Genomic DNA, 17,852 nt, shown 5'->3' with positions numbered 1-17,852 from the left:
CAGAATATTGCAGGTCCACAGTAGCCAATGAGGAGCGCCGTCTCAAAAATAACCGCAATTTCTCCAGCGTCAACAAAGAGACAGGCCCGTGTGTTCTAAAGTATTCTTCCGCAGAGATAAAACTGCGTTGCAAAAAGTAGAGCGCCCGTGTTCCAGCTCGAGCTCATCAGAAACCTGCCAATTCATAGGCACGGGTTGCATTGAGTACTTTACAGTGCACAGACATACATTTGTCGAAGTAAACTACAATCTGTACTGTTTGCCATATGACCAAAGCCGCTGCCACAACCTATTCTCTGCCTATGTCAACAATTGACTGTTTTTTTGCAACTGTTTTTTTGTAAATATGACACCTTATGGGTTTTTTATTATCACAAACAGCATGCAGAATTGAGATACACAACCTCGTAATTATTTGCATACACCGATCAAAATACAAAATGCATGAACTGAATATATGCTTTTCACTTTATTTGAGAATAACAAAGAATAGGCTATAGATATTGAATATGGACCCCCTACTAAGGCATGCTCTCTATAATTTCATTATTAGAAGAAATTACAGATTTAGGATATTATGACATCTTCTGGAAACAAGTTGGTTCTGAGTTTGCAGAACATTGGAAATAAATATTTTATTTTCACCAGTTGTATTACCAAGGAGTCCAACTATAAAACTCCATTATTGGTACATTTGTCAATGACTGATATTGGGGAATTAATATGAATTCAATATTAATACGCTTGCCTACTTCTGTTGCAGAAGTTTAAATGGTTAATTTGTCATGAAAACTTTGAACCACTATATGTTTTTACTTTCCCAGCTCTATCATCTGTTGAAATAAATCTATATTATTCTCAGATTATCATTATTGCCATATGCACCAATAAAATAATGTAATGCATATGTGTGCCTTTTCCTTTGAAATATAAATCTCTATCTGGTGCTGCTCATCTACAATGCAAAAATAAAGGAATGGCTTGTCAAATGTAGATGTATGAATAGTTGAGTGTGTAAGTAGCCTACTTTCACCATGTAAGTGTCACTGTTGTGTGCTGTGTGTGGTCAATAGCTTTTTTTTAGTGCCAATGAATCTCTGCTAGGCAAGTTGATGCTGAGTGAGGGATCCAGGCTGCCTGTCCTGCAGTGGGAAAATGCGGAAGTGAGTGAGGACGGTTTTCAGCGGCGGAGGAATACACCAAGCTATATAGACACAGATCGCGAGAGCTACACAACTTCAGCCCATCATTAGAGGTCCACGGGAGCTGGTCAGTCTCGTAGTCTAGTTTTAGAAAACAAACAAACAAACCAACCAATCCAGCGCCGTCAGACATGGTAAGTATAATATTTTGTGATGCATTCGAAATATTATCCTTTTTAGGTAAAATATAATGAAAGACAGGAATGCAAAGTTTGCCTGCAGAGGAGGATTCGCGTGAAACGTTGAACGGTTCGAGTGATCATGCGTCGATGCTGGCTTGTCAGATTGTTGGGTGTCATATCTTTGAGTATTGGAGGTTACAATTCATATTGGTCGGATATAAGACGCATGATAACTCTTTAAGAAGTTTATTTTAGGCTGATAATCGAGGCAATGGCTTTCATCATGTCAGCGAGCCATACCTAACTATACGCGTCCGTGAATCAGGCGCAGTTTGATTTTAATGTTTAACAAAATCGGTGTTATGAGCCGGTAATGTTACGTGTTAAGATCATGTAACAGAAAATGTGAGCTACTCAATTTTGATCAAACGGAAGCTGTGAAACCCTTGAGATTTCTGTCATTTCCACATGCACAGGCAGACGAACGAATGTAGCGATCTGTTGATGCTGTTCGAGGGACCAGTGCATGCTGCTGTGCCTATCCCCGCCCCCCAGACAATCACTATCATTCAGAATTATATAAATGATTAAATACTTTTGACTCGATGTTGCATTTTTTTTAAAAATTAGGCTACTTTGATCTGATTCAGCAATGCACTTGATCATATCATTTGATATATTATCAATATTTTTCAGGTTCTGTTACTAGTCTGAACGATGTAAATGTGTCGTTTCATGTATCTTTTGGCCTCTGGAGACATCAGGGGAACCCCATCTATGGAACTATAGGCTACTTGGTGGAATATTAATGGCGTATGATTCAATCTGCTTATCCCACTTTTCAATGCTTACAAATCATTTATGGACTTGTTATTTTTATCACGGTTTCCGGTCATTTATGGACTCTATTTAATCGAAAATGTAATCTGCGCCATTGTGGTGTGTGTGTGTGTGAGATCGAAAGTGATGATATAGTCTCCATGGTAATACTTTTAGAATAGCTGCCCTATCTCTGACCGGACATGCAGATGCTTGACTTGTGCCTTGGTCTTATCACATTTTATACACGGATGGAGAACAATGTATTGAATATCATGTGGTTTTCCCGTTAGTAATTCACTTTACGGTTGTCACAGGAGGATCAACGTCCATGAGATGTCTTTCGCCTGCCTAAATTGGAGGGCTTAATTGTGCTGTATAAGCAGCGGGAGGACAGCGTGAAAACATTAATCTCTAAGTAAATTATGTTATTGTGCTCAATGCACACATTGTTTCTCCGACAGCATGGAAGGAATGTCTCCACCAAAGTGGTGATAACAAAGCTACTGATTGTAGACTGAATCAAGCCTTTCATATGGACACACACATCAGTGTGCCCACTGGCCTGGGTACACTGGGTCCACTGTTTTGGCCCTTGCTCGGATGTTTGATTGGGTGTGGTGGGCAATCAGAAAATCTTTTTAGATGTGTGTTTGTTTGTGTGCTGTGAAGGCGTGAACGGAAAGATTGTGGGTGCTCTCTGCTGTAGTTGTGGAGTCATTGACCCTTACACAGCGTCCTGTTGTGTGCCATGACCAGGAAATGAATGTGTGTTTCCATGCAGAAATGACTAAAAGACGGACTCTGAGATTATCTGCTCTATTAGTTAGTATTTTGACACAATGTAGGGAAAAATGCCATTACACTGTGACTGGACTTTTTCTCTCTCGCTTTACTGGCATTGAATGGCCACAGGCTTTGTTAGTATACATGCAGGGTGACTGACTGTCTTAGCAGAGCCTCCCAACTCAGAGTGCGGACAACCAGCTCAAATTATATTATTTATCCAAAGTAGGGTGATTCTAATGCATGAAAAAAGCCTTGGCTATATACCATTCTGTGATGAAAAGTTGCACATTTACCATGTTTGTGCCATTCAACAATAAGTAGCAATAACCAATGTGTTGAATATTTCTGCAAGCGATTGATGAGCAAGGGTGGGTTTGGTGTATGATCATATAGCCTAGAGGATTACTATGCCCCGTGGTATCACTGCACATTATATCACACGCTCATACGATGTGGTAGTGTCTGATTAACTCCATCCCTCTGCTACAGGCCTTTGTGATGTGTTCAGGAGGAAAATGGAGCTTTAGTCATGTGGGCAGATGCACAAACTGGACATGGCAGTGACAAGAAGCCTATCACTCACAAACGTTTTTCTCTGTGGCACTACTCTACTGCCACATGGCCCTCGGGGACCACTTGTCAATGTGTGAAAGTGGCAATACCACGCTGATCAGCAGCTATGCTGTTTTTAGTTCTCATATGGAGGCCAGATTCCTGGGGAGGTTGTGTGGCGCTTGTGAATCCAGGTCAGATTCCTGGCAGATGGGTGTGTGGCTGTGCGTATAGTGGCGTGAGTGTGTGTGTGTTAGGGGGGATGTTCCTGGCTGGGGTCCTGTAGGCTGGGGCTGTACTGGGCTACCCCTGAGGAGCCAGCAGGGGTAAGGAGGAGGACCTCCCCTCTGGGGACACTGCCAAACAATACTGCTGATGGTTCAGAGAAACAAAGCCAAGGTATAGCTTAGATGAAAGCGAATATATCAGAGGGGTTAGGTTGACAGTGACTGTACAATAGACCTGACACCTTGATGTGACAGTCAGCCACTGCCAGGCTCTGGGTGTTGTGTGGGGGGGGGGCTGCCAGACAGGGAGCCATCAGCATCTAGCCTCTGAACCTGGATGCTCTCTCTGTCCAACCAACCTGGTGGGGGGGCCCTAAGCACCACGTGACTGGGCTTTAATCATGGAAATGATCCTTCAGGGCCCCTTGTTGGTTTCTGTAACCATACCACCACGCTGACAGCCCAGATTGCGAGGTGGCGAAAAGCACGACACGATACATCAACCCCAGAGCTTGTTGAAACGACCCATGGGGCTGCTGTCTGTATTTGGATATCCTAACTTCCATATGTTTGTTAGGCTGCCACTACAGTGGGAGGTAGCCAGTCAGTCACATCACTGCCACAGTAGCCTGCTTCAGGTCAGGTAAACCCTGTTTCACTATCGGTCAGTCTAGTCCTCCTTCTGTCTGGTGCTAAGTTCAGCCAGCTGAGCCCCACTCCCGGAGACTTGACACAGCTTGACACCGCTCCCCACGTCTAGGAGCCAGAGACCTGACCTACATAGCTCCAGACAGGCAGGCTGAGGAGACGTGAGAGAACCATGTTGCCCAAGAAGACACACTGCTACCAGGATGATGACTTGGTTTCCCTGTCCATGGTGTATGAGCTTCTGGACCAGCAGCAGTTCTTCTACAAGGAGCTGATTGAGCAGCAGGAGAGGAACTTCAAGACCTTCTTACAGATGCTGGTGGACTCCCTCAACAGTCGCATCGACAACGTGGTCAAAGAGGTCCAGGACATGAAGAACGGCCTGCATGTTACCAAGACTGAACTGGTGGACGTCAGGCGCCAAGGCAACATAAATGCCAAGCGGGCAGAGTGCCTGGCTGAGGGGCTGGTGATTGTGCGGGAGGCCATGAATGCCCTCTCCTCCAAGGCTGGGGTGTTCGATGGAAAGCCGAAGAAGGGTAATCTATGTCTGGGCGGCAAGCCAGACGCGAGGAAGGCGGACACCTGGCAGGACCAGCCTAAGGCAAAGAAGCTGGTGGCTGACCTCACCGACCTGCACTTTGGCGAGTTTCAGGTCCCCAAACTCTACTATGCCCTCTGTATGAATGATAGGGGAGCTGAAACTGGTTGTGTGATGAGGGGGGACGCCGGTGGTGTGCAGAAAAACGGGCTCTAGTCTAGATTAACCAGTTAGCCTGCCCTTCTGTTGCTTTCTTATTGTCGGTCATTTTGGTCAGTACACCTGTGTAGTTGCATGAGTGATATCACATTTTGTGGGAAACGTGGCTGGTTTGGCTTGAAGTGTATAGGAGTCTGTGTAGGTGACTGTCAGTGTCTTAACTGTACTCCTGCATTGTGTGTATGTAGGCCAGGACTATGTTAAATTCAAGTGGGAAATGTCTGGCCTTTCCTCCGTGGCATTAATGTGCAATGTAGCTCAGCAGTCACAGAGTAGACAGGCAGCCTGACCGTGTGTTTTCAACATCAGGTTACTGTATTCTCTGCTCTGCATTAGATGGATCATTGCCTAGACTATGTAGTCTTGTATCTGTTGCTCAGAGATCACTGTGTACATACTGTTGCTCAGAGGTGGACTGGGAAGGAAAAAGGAAGAAATGGGTCAATTTTTCTGTGGTGCTGCTTGTGTTCAGTCTTCAGTCACAATACCAAGCCATTGATCTTTTTTGCATTTTTTATTCCTCTCCCTCTCTTTCTGCCCCCCCCCCCCTCCCTCTCAGGCCGACCAACTAACAGAGGAGCAGATTGCCGGTAAACAGTTCAACGCACATGCACGCACACATTTCAGTTGTGTATGAATATTTTATTTGCGTGAGGCATGTCGGCTAGCTAGCTCCAGACAGCTGCTTGACATTCCTGCTCTGGATGTAATGGCAGACTGAGACCTGGCAGACATGCCTGTTGTTGACGAGACTTTTTAGCCACCCACCTTCATAATAAACAAATGTAATCCTTTCAAGCCGTCACCATATCATAGCCCATGAGGTCAAACTGAGGTGTGATTTTATTATTGCTTGAAAATGTAACTCAATCCAATTAACAAATGTAACCTAGATGAGATGGCCCATACGTAAATTCTATGCACCCATGACTAAGTCGCTTTGGATAAGTGTCTGCTAAATGGCATACATTATGAGAAGTCAGTGACTGTCTAATCAAGTTGTTTAATGTAGCTCAGCTGTGATTTTTCCTTATTTTGGACACAACTAACTGTTGCTGTCTTCTCTGCAGAGTTCAAGGAGGCGTTCTCCTTGTTCGATAAAGACGGCGATGGCACCATCACAACCAAAGAGCTGGGCACCGTCATGAGGTCGCTCGGACAGAACCCCACCGAGGCAGAGCTGCAGGACATGATCAACGAGGTCGACGCTGATGGTGAGTTAGTTCCACCTGCTACGGTGTAGGGTGAAGTTGCACCAGAACGTGTATTTTTCTCACTAATAGTTAAGGTTAGAGAAGAGGAAGCTGATCCTAGATATGTACCTATGGGGAAACATCCCTGTGGAGTGGATCCTACTAGGGTTGTAAGGTTCCCAGGTTTTCCAGAAATCCCCGTGTGGTGGATTCCTGGAGGGAATAAGCAAGAAGGGAATTTCTGTAAAAGCTGGGAATTTTAAGCAAGACCGAAGTACTACTCCATCTCCTTGGGCTATGTTATAATGCAGATGTGGGTGTGTTCAGTCACTTCCCTGCTCTCCCTTCTGGAAGTGAACCCAACAGTGATGAACATTGATTCTTATTGATAGAGTTATGGACATGTTTATCCACGGCCTAACTTGTCTTAGTGCTGGGACTGGGAGTACTTGCATTGATTATAATGACTGACTGTCACTATTTAGGTCAGTCAGACCTAGCGACTGCCTGCAACAAAGCCAGTTGAATAATGGCAGCAGGTAATAATGGCCTAGTGAAATCCATGACATAATCCACTCTGAGCTCTGCTCTGCTGGGATGCACATTCTCTGAGGGCCCAGGGAAGGAGCTCGGCGCAGCCGTGGTACACCCTGTTTACACACACGGTAGTACCCGTCCATTCACTCAATGGGGAAGTTGAAACACCCAGTCTGTGCGTTATACATAAGGAGGGACTCGGCCCGCCCTCTCTATAGAATGCAACAGTAACACACACACACACACTGGGGAACAGTCAGTCTGTACTACACTGCCCTGTATACGTAATGGAATGAGGTGTGTGTGTGTATATATCTCATGCATACAGTTGAAGTCGGAAGTTTACATACACTTAGGTTGGAGTCATTAAAACTAGTTTCAACCACGCCAAAACTATAGTTTGTTAACCAACTTTCCACAAATTTCTTGTTATCTACTTTGTGAATGACACAAGTAAATTTTCCAACAGTTGTTTACAGACCGATTTATTTCACTTAATTCACTATCACAATTCCAGTAGGTCAGAAGTTTCCATACACTAAGTTGACTGTGCCTTTTTACACCGCTTGGAAAATTCCAGAAAATTATGTCATGGCTTCAGAAGATTCTGATTGGCTAATTGACATAATTTGAGTCAATTGGAGGTGTACCTCTGGATATATTTCAAGGCCTACCTTCAAACTCAGTGCCTCTTTGCAAACTGAAGAACATCATCCCAGCCGTGAAGCACAGATGTGGCAGCTTCATGTTGTGGGGGTGCTTTGCTGCAGGAGGGACTAATGCTCTTCACAAAGTAGATGACATCATGAGCATGGAAAATTATGTGGATATATTGACGCAACATCTCAAGACCTCAATCAGGAAGTTAAAGCTTGGTCGCAAATGGGTCTTCCAGATGGACAATGACCCTAAGCATACTTCCAAAGTTGTGGCAAAATGGCTTAAGAACAACAAAGTCAAGGTATTGGAGTGGCCGTCACAAAGCCCTGACCTCAATCCTATCGACAATTTGTGGGCAGAACTGAAAGTCTGTGCGAGCAAGGAGGCCAACAAACCTGACTCAGTTACACCAGCTATGTCAGGGGGAATGGGAGAAAATTCACCCAACGTATTGTGGGAAGCTTGTGGAAGGCTACCTGACACGTTTGACCCAAGTTCAACAATTTAAATGCAATGCTACCAAATACTAATTCAGTGTATGTAAACTTCTGACCCACTGGGAATGTGATAAAAGAAATAAAAGCTGAAATAAATCACTCTCTACTATTCTGACATTTCACATTCTTAAAATAAAGTGGTGATCCTAACTGACCTAATCATTTTTACAATGATTAAATGTCAGGAATTGTGAAAATGAGTTTAAATGTATTTGGCTAAGGTGTATGTGAACTTCCGACTTCAACTGTATATATCATACACACAGACCGAACGAACAAGGACATGTGGAGTGGAGAACAGAACAGACATGCATTAATTCACTGGGGAACTGTATGTCAGGAAAGGGAACAGCTCTGCTCAGAGGAATGGTCTTAACCAGGAATCACACACATGATCTCACACAAACTCACTCCGCTGTACCTGGAGCCCCCCCCCCCCTCCCACACACACACACACACCCTTGACGAGCCAAGACTAATCCAGGTTAAATGTGATCAGTGTTGGTGTGAGTGTCTGCTCCAAAGGGTTTAGCCAGACCCCCTGAAGTTCTGATCCAGTGACCTTCACTGCTCTCTGTGATCCTGTCATGGCTCCCTTTTGCTTTGCATTAGAGGCAGCTCAACCCCTTCCAGAGCCTGTTGTAGTGGTACTCAGCCCACTCTGGACCACGCATGGCCCACTGCGACAGGGGCTTAAATCCCTGATAAGCAACTTTCAATTCTTTCTGTTTAAAGCTTAAAAAAATAAAGCTTCTCTTACCCCCCCCAGGCAACGGCACCATTGATTTCCCAGAGTTCCTCACTATGATGGCCAGGAAAATGAAGGACACAGACAGCGAGGAGGAGATTCGTGAGGCGTTCAGGGTATTCGACAAGGTAAGGATAGTGCCAGCCGTGTGGTGTGTGTGTTAGGGCTGGGCGACATGGCCAAAATATGGTTTTAATTGACAGTATTTTTAGTTTTTGAATAGTAAGTTGTACATTTGCTCTATGAGTAGTGAGTGATCCTAGGCTGGCAACATACATTCTAAGTGATTTTCAATGAGTCTTCATTCTGATTTTTATACTGTTCAATTCAACTTTGACCAAAACAAATTTCAGCACTTATCATTTCTGCATTTCCTGCACTCCAATTGCAGTGGTGGAAAAAGTACCGAATTGTCTTACTTGAGAATAATTTAAATATAAGTTCATAGAAAATTACTCAAGTAAAAGTCACCCAGTAAAACACTAGAGTAAAAGTATTTGGTTTTAAATGTACTTAAGTATCAAAAGTATAACTAATTTCAAATTCCTTAAATTAAGAGAACCAATGGCACAATTGTGTTTTTATTTACGGATAGCCAGGGGCACACCAACACTCAGACATGATTTACAAACAAAGCATTTGTGTTTAGTGAGTCCTCCAGATCAGAGACAGTAGATGGGGCGGCAGGGTAGGGCAAATAATCTAGGACTTATTTTTAACCAAATATTGCGATTTGACTTGCGAATTAGAGAATGTTGGAATCATGGAAATAGAATGACTATTCTATAGTTAGAATAAACTAGTGGGCACTTTGAATACAGTGTTTGAGATGACAACGAATGAAGTTGACAGGGTAGGAACTAAAGTGTTGATACTCGTTTCCTAGGGGACCCTAAGCTTTTGCTACATTGCATGTTTTCTCTTAGCTACTTCATGTAGCTAACATTCTTGCTTTGCATATTCCTCTGATTTAGAAGATACTGTTGCACAAACAACATGCTGATTTAAGTCTACACCATCACTGGTATTATCAGGCTGTATTAGCTAGCTACGTTTGCAATTACTCAGTACATTTATTAGCATTAGTGGTTAACAATTAGTCTCAAGATTTAGTTAGGGCAACTTGTTAAGAAAATACTATCTGGTTGCTGATATAAGAAACACTAGCTAATAGTGCCATTATAGAATGCTGGTGGGTTTATATTAAGAGTGCAAGTGAAAACAACATTGTTGCATGTGCTATATTGACCAAGCAGACTGAACGCAAGTGTCTCGTGGTTGAGGAACATCAAATGTGCTCCTTGAGTGACAGGGGGCGTGGCTAGGTCTGTGTGGAAATTAGCAGAGAGAGAGTGGACAGAGATGAGTCAAGTAGCAAAGTAAAAATTAACATTACAGATGGCATATCACATTTAACAAACCAAACATTAAATTACTGGTATAGAAGGTAAAGTAAAAACCAAACCGGTCCCTGCATCAATACCGGTATATCATAAAATACGGTATACCAGCCCTAGTGTGTGTAGCCTTTACTGTACTTGTGGGAGGGATTACATGTTTACATAGTTGATATTGTATGAGATTAAGCTTTGTACAGTGCACTTGACTTTTTCCACATTTTGTTAATGTTACAGCTTTATTCTAAAATGGGGGGGGGGGGGGACCTTCCAGAAGGACAACCATCTCTGCAGCACACCACCAATCAGGCCTTTATGGTAGATTGGCACGACGGAAGCCACTCCTCAGTAAAAGGCACATGACAGCCTGCTTGGAGTTTGCCAAAAGGCACCTAAAGGACTCTGCTCATGAGAAACAAGATTCTCTGGTCGGATGAAACCAAGATTGAACTCAAGCATTTCTACAAACCTGTTTTTGCTTTCACATTATGGGGTGTTGTGTGCAAATTGGGGGGGGACTATTTAATCCATTTCAGAATAAGGCTGTGGGAAAAGTCAATGGGTCTGAATACTTTCCAAATGTACTGTTTTATTTTTGTTATCTATTTCTCCACTGTTTGTCAAGCAGTGTATGGTCGGTAGGGCTGTCCCCAACTAAATAAAAAATCTTGGTCGACCAAGACTTCTTTCCATCAATCAATTGGTTAAAATGTGTTTTCCATATTGACACATCCTGCGTGTTTTTAATTAACTATATGCACTGCGCTTGTCTGATGCTTTAAGTGAACTGTTTGAAATAATTAAGACGCACACAAATGCCAAGAGGGGGTCTGACCAGCAATTGATTTGATTATGCCGGGCTCTTCTTTTTTTTATTATATATTTAAGGCAGAGTTACTGTGTGACTAGCACCCTTTGTTACCTAAATCCCTAATTTGTTAAGGGAAAAACACTCTTTTCCCTCAACCCTTGCTCCCTCTCTATGTGATACATGTATCTCATGCATGTCACCAGTGGGGCTTGTCCTATAGCGTATCATCACATTAATACATTGGTTATAACGAACTTTGAACTGTAACACGTGACAGCAAAATGGACATGAAATATACATTTGAAACGGCAGAATGTTTACTGGTTGCTCAGGAGGTAAAGGGGAAGTCAGGTGTGTAACTTGACTAGTTGTGGAAAATACTGGAGGTCAAGAGAATGGTAAGGAGCAACCGCTGCGTGCATATTATGTGTGCCAAACAGATACTGTATAGGTGACAATATAACTTCTGACTGGTTGGAACAATGTAAACAGCACTACATAAATTATAAGCTTACCAGAGAGTCTAACGGTTTTTTGTTAAGCCTACTGTTAGAGCAAAGACTAAACGATTGAATGCAATTTCCGAAATGGAACTGTTTGTATACGCTTATTATTCAAGGCTCGCTTTATTTTAACTAAAATGCTTGATTGCATTTCAAATCATGAAAGCTGTGTCGTGTCTTTGGCTATGCCGGATTAAGTGACATGCTATTCTATAAAATAATCTCTCTGTAATTAATATTACCTGATTGAGCTAATAATGTAAATGTAATTAACTGGAGTCGGGCACCACAAAATAATATTTATAGAGCTGTTATCTTCCGAATAAATTCTTAAAGACCAAGTAATATTTTACATCAATAGCAGTTAATATTAATCGGTATCTGCACGAACCCTGGCTAACAAGTTGAGTCAGCAATACAAAATTGGGTTAATTTATTTACTAAATACCTAACTAATCACACAGAAGATGGAAGGCCGTGTTGCCCAACCGAGTTCTTTGAAGAATGTCTCTGCTGGTAAATTGAATATGTAGTAATGTCGTTGTGTGGTAGACGGGATACTCGGTCTGTTCCTTCCTAACCTGCGTTTGCAGCGGCTGTTGCTAACTCAACGGCTAGGAGGTATCACTTCTGTAGTGAATAAGAGTTCAAAGTTCATACCATTTGCAACCAAAGTTCACGCTGATGTTGGCTTCATTCTGTAGTTATTATCTGAACCATTCTGACATCGGACCGTCGTCAAGGGCTTATATAGGAAGGGAGAGGAGGGCGTGTTTGAAAAGTTTTATAGCCCATGTCCCTTCACTGATTGAGCAGTGAAAACCCAACTCTCACATTTTAGAAGCTAAAATCACATTTCATCTCATCACGAATAATTTCATATTCAAACATTTAAATTGAACAACAATTCCATGTGAATCCGATAACTCTGTGTAGACTTTCCACTGTAGTTTGTAATCTTATCATCGATGAGAATGTCTCGGATGACAACCGAACTGACATCATATTCATTAAGTAGCACCGCATATGTTCCATTGGTCGGATTACCAGAATATAGTTAATTTCCCCCCCACCTACTGATGTTCCCAGAATCTGTTAACCAAGGGTTTTGCAAATGTAACATCAGTAGGGTAGAGAGAGGAAAAGGGGGGGGGGAAGAGGTATTTGACTGTCATAAACCTACCCACCCCCCCAGGCCAACGTCCTCACACAGCTGTCATGACATGAACAAATGAATGATTGATACAGTAGCCTGTATAGGCCTAAGTTACAGTATTTATAGTAAACAGGATGCACTCTTAGGCCTACAGCTCAATGGTGGTTATACAAGGCTGCTATACTAAGCCAGGCACATTTAATAACAGTCAGGCTATTGACTAGTCCTAATACATTTTCTTTGACAATTATTGCAAGGGCTGTTTTCTCGTCTCAACTCTGCTGCCTCCGCCGCATTGTTCTCAACACCAATATGCTGGTTAACTTTACTATTATGCTCTTAGCAACATGGGCTAGGAAAAGGGGCCAATCCAACAGCGCACTGGTGTGCTTCAGAACCGTGGACAGTGGCCCCTATCCAAAGCAGGAGAAAATGCGTTTGTTATAAAAAAAAATATATATTTTTAAATTTGTTGCACCATTGTTCTTATGTGTGTGTGTGTGTGTGTGTGTGAAATCTTGTGCGACCAACGGCCTAAACACCAGTATACTAAATGGGGTTAGCCCTAATGATCAGTGATATCCTGTATGGTTGCTCTTCCTGCATACGCAGTTACAAGGTAGTCCCTTTGTAAAACGACTACCATGGCTTTGTTCCAATATCCACACTAGTGTACCGTGACACGTAGCATGCATGCCTGTCGTAAAGTGAGCGTACTGCAAGCATACATTAAATTAGTATGGTAAAGTCCCTTTGGAAAAGGCAGGTGTGTTTGCCGTGAGATGTCACACGCTCACCACCTCTCCCTTGCAGGATGGGAATGGCTACATCAGTGCAGCAGAGCTCCGTCACGTCATGACAAACCTGGGAGAAAAGTTAACAGACGAGGAGGTCGACGAGATGATCAGAGAAGCCGACATTGACGGAGACGGACAGGTCAACTATGAAGGTAAGAGGACAGTGCTTCGTTCTGCTGTGTAGGAGTGTACAGTAGATCTCAGCAGTGTCCCTATGGGGGACTAGTCAGTAGAGCTGTCACCCACAAACTCCTACTGTACAGCCAGTCTTGGTTTTCTGCCACTCCCCTCATCCCTTTCTACAGCTCCAATTCCTCTCATCCCTTTCTACTACCTGATCCCACTCTACCACTCTCATCCCCCTCTTCTCACTTTCTTACGCCCTGATTCCTTTTTACAATCCCTATTATTTTCCCCCTTCTCCTCATCCCTTTTCTATTGCCCTGATCCTCTTCTAATTGTCTGATGCCTGATCCCCCTCTTCACTCTCATTCCCCTCTTCTCTCCTTTTTACCATCCTGATCCCCCTCTCTTCACTCTACTGCGATCATCCTATTACTGCCCGATCCACCTGTTCTGTCATCCTGATCCCTTTTATTTTCTCATCCTTTTCTTATAGAATTAGTCCATCTCTCTCTAATAGGATATTTGGCTTACGTAAACAGTCTTCATAAGATTGAATTGTATTATGATTTGTCTTTAACATACTTTTTTTTTTTGATTGTCTGGATCTGACATGTAATTGCTGCCTTGATCAGTGGTTGGTTGTTTTCTCTTCATTCTCCTAATGTCTGATTTTGTTTTGTTCTTTTGTTCACAGAGTTTGTACAAATGATGACAGCAAAATGAAGCTCCCCTACCCTTCTCCTGACCTTAGAAGACAAAAAAAATCAGTCAAATGTTTTACTTACCTCTTGCAAAAATATAAATTTATTCATACTGTTTCTGTATAGAAAACATAACTGAATGTTGAAAAATGAAAAAATCAGTCCACATAAAAGTAAAAATAAATACAATTTAAAAAAACATCTGCATGTACTGGTTAGTGGTCCTGTCCCCAAAGATGAGTTAGACATCAGTAATAACAGAAATAATACCTGTAAACAAAACCGTAAACAAAACCGTCAACAACTAAAGAAAGCACTTGGCAAACTGCTTATTGGTTCCAGTTGCTAATGGTAACGTTTGGGCTGGCCAATCGTCTTTTCTTTTCCTGTTTCTGTTCTTCATGCATGCAGCTTGAGACTGGTGACGCAGTCCAGCCAATGGGCTCACTCTGATTCCACAGCGGTGTCGAGGGTACCGCCGTGGGGTTTTGGTACAGTCTATGTTGAGAGAAAGAGATAAGAGCTCGGATGGGGGATGGGGGGGGGGGGTCATACTAAACTCGCATAGAGATGAAATGAATGGGACCTTTGCAGTTTGCTTAATTACAAAAAATATATTTTTAAGAAAATTATCATTTAAAAAAAATCATTTTAGAACTGTTTGGCATGTTGGGAATATTTGGACTTCTGTTTCCTTGTTATGCGTTGAACTTTGGGTATGATTCGAGGGGGTGGGAGGTGAGCTGAAGAGTCTGGTTTTTCCGGACTCTTTACCTGCTAGGGGAGGTCTTTTTGGCAAGGAAACGCGGTTATATCGTCAATGTTTTATCTTCTGTTTCTCGACTCTGATCATGGTTGAGTGTGGGTTTTGATCGATCTACAGCGCATCTAGGGTCTTCAACACCTGAGTCTTCTCTAGACTGTTCATCTTGTTCAGTTTAGTTCATTCCAAGTTGTACATGCTAGTCTTTTAATTTTTTTTTCCAATAAAAGACCATGAACTTAACCTTAACTCCTTTCCTTTGTGTGTGTGTGCGGATCTGTCTGTTGTGAAGGAATTGTATTACATTAGAATAGGACTGGTTTGATAACCCAAATATCTCATTCTGTCCTTCAATTTATTAATGCACACCCTCACCCTGCTTCTACACTGACATTAATTACCCATTCTGATAATTACCTGACCTATGATTTGATGACTGGCATCTAATTTTAGATAAAAAGATACAGCCCACGTTTCTTTTTATTCTATCAGAAACCTGAAGGAGATCACTATCCAGGAAGTTATTAAGTGGCTGAATGGATTGGTGCGAACCCCCCCCCCCCCCCCCCCCCCCTACTCCCTATCTATACCAGATGTTGACCCGTTAGCTTGAAACGAATGGCTGTCTTAAAAGTCTAGCAACGATCCGGAGCTGAGCCTGCTTCCCTTCCAAGGCAACCAAATCTACCGCTCACTGCTGCCCATACTCTAGGAACCACTTACAGCAGAGAATGAGTTAGACGGGGATCACCATAGCAACACGTATCTTTTTTGGGCGCTGTGTTACTCAATATGATTACGTGTTGTGTTTCATGAGGACTTCACTTTTCCGAGCAGAGCGGTCGGATGTCGAGAGCGTCTTCCTTCACAGAAAGAGAGCGAGACCGTGGGTTGCCAAGCAACAGCAGCGGAGGGCGCATGCTGGGGCTGGGATGACGGATTTGAAAAGGCACGTGGGAGTTTGTAAAGGGAGAGAGAGGGAGAAATAGATAATATTTATCTGCTATTGTATAGGGCCCTCGGCACGTAAAGCCACAGAATCAATCGAGTTTCCCACCCCTCCCAGTGATTTAGGGAAGCATATGTGTCTCCCTGCTTCCAGTGATGTAATCAGACCGGTTTATTAACGTCCTCCTTTTCAGAAGTACTGCTGGTAATCTCCCCTGCGTACTGCTCAACCCCAGTCATCGTTCCTCAACATGTAGCTGAGAGCGGCAAAGGCTTGAAGACCGCTACAAACAGTTGGCCAATTAGGAAAGATGAAGACAACCATGGATGGCCATTTCTCGGCCTTGTGTCAGTGTTCACGAGCAGTGCTGTAGCGTGTGTACTGGCTGCTGCTGTGCTGTTCAGTGGTGGGGAACGGAGCGCAATGACAGGAGGAGGGGGGGGGGGGGGGGGGGGGGGGGGGGTTCTCACCGTGGCGTGCCGGCGGCCCACACCTCTTGGCCCCTCTGTCAAGCAGCACGTGACTCACCGTTTGTCTGTGTTTCAGCTTCCCTGTCTGAGGCAAACCCAGGGAGAGAATTCAGACCTGTAAAGCAGATATGATGAGAGGTTATGATGGCATTAACAATGTCTTCCTCTGAACACACACACACTACAGCCTTGCTGTGGGCCCTAATGAGCTCCACCATGGCTGTTTGACAGACTGGAAACATTTATTTTCTGAAAGGTCAAAAGGAGTGTACTAGCCATTCTTTTCCCAGAAAAGCACAAAACAGGTCCATTAATCTGTTTGGGTCAAGCTGGATCAGATCCTCCTATGGAAGATGACTTGAAGACAACACTCTCTCACTAGGTTTGGTCCTAACACAAATATAGAGAACGCACATCCAATAACTTGCAGGTGCTGGGTACAAAGAATAAATGAAATTAAGATTGAGACCAATACACTGATGAGCGCTCCTGTTTATTGTAAAATGTTTGGAACTAAGCTAAACCTAACATGCTGACCAGACCGGCTCCGCGCATGCGCCATCGTGCCCAGATGTGTTCATGACACGCCGGTTAAAATATCAAAACTGTGAACCAACTATATTAGTTTGGGGACAGGTTGAAACACACAAGCATTCATGGGCATTTAGCTTGCTTGCTGTTGCTAGCTAATTTGTTCTTGATCATAATACAGTGGGGCAAAAAAGTATTTAGTCTGCCACCAATTGTGCAAGTTCTCCCACTTAAAAATATGAGAGGCCTGTAATTTTCATCATAGGTACACTTCAACTATGACAGACAAAATTAGAAAAATCCAGAAAATCACATTGTAGGATTTTTAATGAATTTATTTGCAAATTATGGTGGAAAATAAGTATTTGGTCACCTACAAACAAGCAAGAGTTCTGGGTCTCACAGACCTGTAACTTCTTCTTTAAGAGGCTCCTCTGTCCTCCACTCGTTACCTGTATTCATGGCACCTGTTTGAACTTGTTATCAGTATAAAAGACACCTGTCCACAACCTCAAACAGTCACACTCCAAGCTCCACTATGGCCAAGACCAAAGAGCTGTCAAAGGACACCAGAAACAAAATTGTAGACCTGCACCAGGCTGGGAAGACTGAATCTGCAATAGGTAAGCAGCTTGGTTTGAAGAAATCAAATGTGGGAGCAATTATTAGCAAATGGAAGACATACAAGACCACTGACAATCTCCCTCGATCTGGGGCTCCACGCAAGATCCCACCCCGTGGGGTCAAAATGATCACAAGAACGGTGAGCAAAAATCCCAGAACCACACGGGGGGACCTAGTGAATGACCTGCAGAGAGCTGGGACCAAAGTAACAAAGCCTACCTACCATCAGTAACACACTACGCCGCCAGGGACTCAAATCCTGCCAGTGCC

The 17,852-nt window shown here is 43.2% G+C and overlaps 1 protein-coding gene across 1 annotated transcript; it reads left to right on the top strand.

Moving 5' to 3' along the window:
* The first annotated feature begins 1,109 nt into the window (after positions 1 to 1,109).
* On the top strand, positions 1,110 to 15,251 carry LOC110497737 (calmodulin-1). Its single transcript, XM_021574062.2, has 6 exons — positions 1,110 to 1,336; positions 5,679 to 5,709; positions 6,190 to 6,333; positions 8,776 to 8,882; positions 13,435 to 13,570; positions 14,239 to 15,251. The coding sequence occupies exons 1-6, from the start codon at positions 1,334 to 1,336 to the stop codon at positions 14,265 to 14,267; spliced, it is 450 nt and encodes a 149-aa protein (XP_021429737.1). The 5' UTR covers positions 1,110 to 1,333; the 3' UTR covers positions 14,268 to 15,251.
* Positions 15,252 to 17,852: the final 2,601 nt, after the last annotated feature.

This window comes from Oncorhynchus mykiss, chromosome 19, assembly GCF_013265735.2.
Source record: "Oncorhynchus mykiss isolate Arlee chromosome 19, USDA_OmykA_1.1, whole genome shotgun sequence".
Classification (NCBI taxonomy): domain Eukaryota; kingdom Metazoa; phylum Chordata; class Actinopteri; order Salmoniformes; family Salmonidae; genus Oncorhynchus; species Oncorhynchus mykiss.
Note: the sequence above shows the minus strand (reverse complement) of the source record. Positions and strands in the feature narration are given on the sequence as shown.